Here is a 6,727-nt window from a genome sequence, read left to right as displayed (position 1 = left end):
TTGAAACGTTGGGCTGTGGTCTATCTTGGTTTAGTTATACATGTCTTTGGTCTAGTATTGTTTTGCACTCTTTACCACAGCCACAAAGTCAGCATTGGCTTTATCTAAGTGTTAATGAAAACTAAAATGACATTTTTAGTCTTAATTTAAGGTGAGGGTTGGGCATAAAGTTAGCAGTGTGATCAAGGTTAGGGTTAGGGTTACATTTAAAATCACATTTTAAGAAGATACATTTTAGAAATAGGCGGGGTTTATGACTTTTTGGCTGTGGTAACTAGTGACGACCCTAGTACTACTGCGATGCACACAGCAGATACAGATACCGATGCAACTAAGCAGAAATGTGCTCAAGATACTGACCGCATGGCCCATGAATTTGATATTCGTTTGGAACAGTAAAGGAAATGTATTATTTTATCTTTTCTTCAATGTGAAAATGCTAACATTATGTAATGTTGTGATTATGCAAATATGTGATGCTGCAGAGAATTTAGAGCAGTTATATAATCACCTGGACCATTTTCAATATTCACTGATATTCGTGTGGAGGGGCAGCGAATCCTGTGGTGGATTGCCTTTGTGACATAGACAAGGAGCATTGTTTTACGTAATATAGCCTTCTGACTGATAGGAAGTCAAATAGTTGTAGCCGACTGTTAGAGACCTACATCACCTATTCATTGCATTGAATTAATCTTGAGTCACCTTTTTAATTGTCCAGTCAAACGGTTAATTTGCATTCTTCCAGCTGAATCTACCTGAATGAGTACCCACTGGGTAAACTGAGGCTCATTTGGCACCGGAACATCCCACTCCACATCGCTCAGTGTTTTGTTGGGATAGCTTTAACAGCTCTTGCTGTGTTCTTTTAATGGATAATCCCCCACCTGTCCTGATATACCTGTATTGTGAAATCACATTACCCTGCAGAAGGTGGTGTTGCTCCTTAAGTGTTACAGTAGAAATTGCCATACCCCCTCCTTATATCTAATCATGATCACATCACTATTTTGTACAAATATTTATGACAGCTTCAAATGGGGGGGGGGGTAGATACATAAAGTGCAATAATTTCTAAATGGTAAAACAGATATGTATGAAAATACCCTCATATAAAAGCTAACATTTTGTTCCAAAATGCTGGAGTACACATAGGGGAGTGTACTAACATGTATCCTTTATTAACAGTTGAGGAAACATCCAACTGATTAGTGTACTGTCTGCCTTGAGAATATCCTTAACATTCAGATAAACCTAAATATGCAGTAGGTGTCAGTATTTTTTGGGGATGTCTGACTGAAACATTGACACAATAAACAATGTGCAGAGGTAATATTGTGTTAGCGTGAGTTATCCTTTTGCAATGGAAATATCAAACATAGTCATAATCTGAAGAATGCATACAAAAATAAATCTGGATCAAAGTTCAAGTATTAATTCCTCACAGTGAGTGCACAGTTCAAGCCAATTGTTCCCATCCCAACACAGAGTACCCAAATGTAGGACAGGAAGACATGGTGCTCCATGGCTACAGTATAATCTAGTAGCAAAATCCTTAAAATCTCGAATGCAGGTGATCACTTCAACTCTTCAGCTCAGTACCAATTGTAATAAAAGGTTGGCTCACCTCCCAAGGCTCCTGACATTTTTTTGCCCTCTCCTCATAGCTCAATTCTTTCACCGCCTCCTCACTGTGGGAAAACGTCTCTGCTTCTCCTCCTCCTCTTGCCTCCTCCTCTCCTCCTTAGCCTGTTTGTACCTCCACTTGGGGAGCTGGAGGAGCGCAGGGTCCTTGCTCTTCCTTCTCTTCTCGGAGGCGGGCCCCGAGGGGGCCTTGCACAGCCTCACCTTGGGGATCACAATGCCCGGCCTGACGCTGCTCCTCCTCATCATGTTCAGGGGCAGCAAGCTGGCACGCCTCAGGGCAGACGTACCGGCCACCGCAACCTCCTGCAACATTTGGGTCTGCAGGCTGGCCCTCCGGTCTGTCTTCTTAGGAACCAACTGCACCCGGGAGTTATTGAACAGCTTCTTGTAGTTGTTGATCCGGTCGGGCCCCAGGCGCTTCAGCTCGTCCACTCGCTGCTTCCTGAGGATCTCCGGTACAGCATAGCGCCGCTTCCCAATGCAGGGCGGGCTTCTCAGGGCCACGGTGTGGCAGGCGGTGGCGATCAATGGGCTGGACAGGGCGGTGGTGATGCGCACCATGTGGTCCATCACACCGTCGTCCACAGGGTCCGTCTTCATGCGGAGGGAGAACCTACAGCAGGCTTTGTCTGCCACCTTCTGCCAGCAGTTCTTGGGTTCCTGGCGTTGGGCCACCAGCTCCTGCAGCATGGGCCACTCCAGCTTGTAGGATTCACAGAACTGCTCGGCGCACGGCTGGGCCATCAGACGCATCATCAGGTAGGCCGTCTCGTAGCGGCATGTGAACAAAGCCCACTCCCTGGAGGTCATCTTGCGCCCGTAGTCCCTCGCCTCCACGTCCGCTCCTTTTATAGGAAATACACAGATAAAGGCAGTCCAGGAACAAAATAGAGACAATGAAAACATTGTAAAAAATGACATAGAAATACTAATTATTTTAGGTCTACCTGACAACATGAGCAAACGAACAACATCTGCCCTCCCTTGCATGGCTGCCTTCATCATAGCTGTGAATCCATGGCAGTTCCTACGCTCTAGGTCCAGGTTGGAGAAGTAGTTGATCAAGTAGCTGGATATCATAATGTGACCTGGCATTGAAAAATAAACCAAATGTGTTATTCACCTTATTCACAATGAACCACGTGGAATTATACTCATTGTTTCCAGATCAATACATCTGTTTGCTTAATCTGTCTGTTTTCATTGAGAATAATCCTATTTGTGTTGACACATTCCAAAAATATACTGTACTAGGAACCAACAAACCTTCAACTTTAAAACATATGTGGATTCTTACCAGCTTGAGCAGCTGTCATGAGGGCTGTATTCCCCTCGCTGTCTTGCCAGTTGACATCGATGTGGGGACACTGAGAGAGCGCTATGACCACATCCACCCAGCCCATGTAACAGGCTACTATCAGCCCATTCTGAAAAACACAAACCACATGCAAAGGTCAATGACATATCTCTCTTTTTGGATGACAACAAAAAAGATTAGCCCTTAAGGTAAATCTGTTGACGCACAGTGTTGTACTGTTCAACTCTAACATTTGACCTTGCACATAAGGTATAGTACATCACACAACTACCGGTACGTCACTTGTCTACATTAGATCTCAAAGTTCAGGCGTGACTGCTGCTAGTGCTTACAAATGACGATGTAGCTAACTAAGGACACAGGTAAAGCTCACCAACCCAAGACTCTGCCACTGTTACACTCCCTGGAGCGTTATGGTCTTAAGGCCGTGGTCTCAGTGCTCAATATCTCTGGTCTTTGAGGCACATTAACAGCTATTCTAGTTCTAGGTGTGTGGTGTTAGAATTGTGTTGACACGGTAGAATAGAAACTATATCAAAATAAACAAATACTTAGAGCAACACTGATAAACGTATATGCTTGGAGGGTGACTTATAGCCAGAGACGCCAACTGACAGGCCCAATGATCCCCAACTGACATGCCCAATGATCCCCAACTGACAGGCCCAATGATCCCCAACCGACAGGCCTAATGATCCCCAACCGACAGGCCTAATGATCCCCAACCGACAGGCCTAACGATCCCCAATTGACAGGCCTAATGATCCCCAACCGACAGGCCTAATGATCCCCCAACCGACAGGCCTAATGGTCCCCCAACCGACAGGCCTAATGATCCCCAACCGACAGGCCTAACGATCCCCAATTGACAGGCCTAACAATCCCCAACCGACAGGCCTAATGATCCCCAACCGACAGGCCTAACGATCCCCAATTGACAGGCCTAATGATCCCCAACCGACAGGCCTAATGATCCCCAACCGACAGGCCTAATGATCCCCAAGGGAATTCCAAGTTAAGTCTCAGCTAATTGTCTTTCTGGAGCTTTCTGAACCATCTGCCTGCTGCTGCCTACAGTACTAATCACAGCCCACCAGCCCTATGGTAAGATAGCATAATGACGTATAGGTAACAGTATACAAGGGTGGCTCAATGACCCAGTTTATGGATTTGGGGAAATGCCCAGTCACCAAGGCTACTGTGAAACAAATCACGATTAAGCCATCTGAAGAAAACTCCTTAGAAAATGTGTACTGTAAACAAAGAATTTTGCCCACTAATCATGAAAACCTAAAGGATCAGCAGAGCTTCCAGTATTCCCACTGCTTATGGCTTCCATATTCAACTCTAAGGTAAATGTCTGAGGTAGGCCTATACCAAAGCTTTGGGACCAAAGAGGAATTAAAACTGAAAGTTTCCATATTCAACACCCCATGTATAAACAACCCATGGGAGAACATCATCTGTCTGAGTCAATTGGAAAAAAGACAAGTACACTTTTAGACTTGCCAAAGTAAGTTTCTACTCTGCTCAAACAGTCCGCATTCAGAGGGTTTGATTTAAAAACACTGCTGTGTGTGTGTTTGTTAACATCTATACAAATACACACATTAGGGCTCATGTCATGTCAGTGTAGGATGTAACGTGAAACAACTGAGGACATTTGCATTTATCCATCCAGACACGTACCGTCACTGTAGGTGTAGCATGACAGCAGAGTTCTCCACGTATTTATACTGTGTTAGTCTGTCTCTTCACAACGCGTTGAAGGGATTTAAAAGGTCAAAGGGTAAGCCTTGTTTCTCAGCTTGATCAGATGCTGAGGAAAATCACGGAACTTCTCTCTATGGAATCTACATGCAACACCTTTTGAATATAATGATCAATAGTTGTCACTGAATGTGTAGGCTGCTATGTTATATCCCTAGTATTATTGCTTTACCACTGATGAGGATACAGCAGTGAGAAACACAACCAAAATTGCAAAATGCCTAACCCCAATGTCTACCTGTTGGGTACCCATGATGGTCATGAATGGTGTGGAGAATAAGGGATTTGAAGCACCAACCCCCTCTTAGTATTGTCCTGCTGCACCCTGATATCTTGGGTGAACCTTTTAAAAGCTCAGCCATGATTACGAGCTGCTTCAACGCCCCCCCCCCCCCCCCCCCATCTGTTCCAGGGCTTAACCAACCGCTCTGAGTATTCCTCTGATATTGTCACTGTCCACAGAAATGACACAGTTTGGGTGTCTAGTACAAATGCAGAAACGGGAGCAAAAAGACTAAAATGTCTTTCATATCAAATCAACATAAAGCTTATTCCTCATCTTGTGGAAACCGACGTTTACAAAGATCTATATTCCAATGTCCATACTAGCATACCATGTAGAAAGCATTATACATTGCTTAATTCTAAGTAGGATGTTCGTGTGGACATTGAAACAGAGACCATGTTATAAGTTTGTACAGTTAGCCTTTACTTGATAATATGGACATACTCTAAATCACAGAGAACATTGACTAGTTCATCTCTTTAATGACAATGCAAACATACTCTGTTGTTCTTATCTGTTTCTCTCACTTCCTCCTCTGTCACCCCTTGCCTTATCATAATCTTCACTATGATGGAATTGTTATTGGAGCAGGCCATGAAGAAAGACAGCGGTTCAGGGGTGACTGGGCTGGGAGTCCTGTATTTGAGAGACTCATCAGGTGGATAGAAGGAGTCATCAGAGGCGATACTCCTGCTATCCTCTGGCCGATCTGGCAATGTGTCAAAGTCAAACTCTTCAAATTCCTGATAGACATCATCGTCGTCGTCATCGTAATAGTTGTTGTCCTCATTGTCTCCCACATTAGGATCCTCATTTTTGTCGTCTGCGACTGTCTCCAACTCCTCATTTATGGGACCCCTGACAGCCCCCGCCTGACCTCCAGAGATCCCATTCTGCTGAACTTTTAACAACGTCCCTCCACCTCCACCTGAGTCCTCTATGATCAGCACCATTTAACTCGCGGGTTAAAATCCACCACAACAACAAGAACAAGGCACCAAAATCCCAATCTCATCTGACCAATTCTCTCTCATTCAAAGTGTAAATACTTAGCTAGGTCTTGTTGAGGAAGCAGAAGTCAGTATGACCCCTAACTGGAACATGATCTAACATTTGTTCTGGTTCAAAAGCCACTTGAGGAGGATGTCTCCGAATGTCCCCTTTAATCCATCAATAAAGCTTGTTCTCTGAAGTATTAGAAGGACATTAAAGACCTTGTCATCCTCAAAGGATCCTCTTGTTCTCATCAGCTCTTCATTTGCCTTCTGTATTTCTCACTTTCCAAATGGCAACAGCCAACAACGGTGACAGCTTGAGAATTCATCTCTTCAATGCATTTGTCGCCAAAGTTGTCCCACAAAATGCTGTTCAACAAAAGGCACTTAATTATTTTAGATAGTGTCTACATCCTGCTGTGCTGATACCCTAATCTTCTATTCCCCTGCTGTAAATCATTTTGTTTCCTTATACCGATGTGGAAGAGAAGAATTGTCTAAACTGACGCTACTTAATCCCTTTAATCAGTCCTCACTCTCTCTCTCTCTCTCTCTCCCTCTCTCTCCCTATCCTCCTCTCTTTCTCTTTCTCTCTCTGCTCTCTCTCTTTCTCTCTCTCCCAAAATGCATAGTTGAACAATGCATAGTTTGTATTGACTTTTCTTGGTCTGCATAGCTAAAGCTCAACTCACAGATCATTTAGAATTTGTA

The 6,727-nt window shown here is 44.1% G+C and overlaps 1 protein-coding gene across 1 annotated transcript; it reads right to left on the bottom strand.

Annotated features, from left to right (window-relative positions):
• Positions 1-1,232: 1,232 nt before the first annotated feature.
• LOC139387183 (ankyrin repeat domain-containing protein 33B-like) lies at positions 1,233-6,472 on the bottom strand. The gene is made up of 4 exons (XM_071133247.1): positions 5,522-6,472; positions 2,945-3,074; positions 2,595-2,735; positions 1,233-2,492 (listed from the first exon to the last, which is right to left on the bottom strand). Exons 1-4 carry the CDS (start codon positions 5,972-5,974, stop codon positions 1,678-1,680), a joined length of 1,539 nt encoding a protein of 512 aa, XP_070989348.1. The 5' UTR covers positions 5,975-6,472; the 3' UTR covers positions 1,233-1,677.
• Between the last annotated feature and the right edge of the window lie 255 nt (positions 6,473-6,727).

The sequence above is a fragment of the Oncorhynchus clarkii genome, chromosome 28 (assembly GCF_045791955.1).
Source record: "Oncorhynchus clarkii lewisi isolate Uvic-CL-2024 chromosome 28, UVic_Ocla_1.0, whole genome shotgun sequence".
NCBI classification, from domain to species: Eukaryota; Metazoa; Chordata; class Actinopteri; order Salmoniformes; family Salmonidae; genus Oncorhynchus; species Oncorhynchus clarkii.
Note: the sequence above shows the minus strand (reverse complement) of the source record. Positions and strands in the feature narration are given on the sequence as shown.

What these genes read in the sequence shown, in the direction of transcription:
- LOC139387183 (XM_071133247.1), bottom strand. Translation starts at nt 5,974, where the DNA reads ATGGTGCTGATCATAGAGGACTCAGGTGGAGGTGGAGGGACGTTGTTA. An exon ending in CATGACAGCTGCTCAAGCTG is followed by an intron (nt 2,736 to 2,944) that starts GTAAGAATCCAC and finishes TTTCAATGCCAG; the next exon opens with GTCACATTATGATATCCAGC. An exon ending in TCGTTTGCTCATGTTGTCAG is followed by an intron (nt 2,493 to 2,594) that starts GTAGACCTAAAA and finishes TTCCTATAAAAG; the next exon opens with GAGCGGACGTGGAGGCGAGG.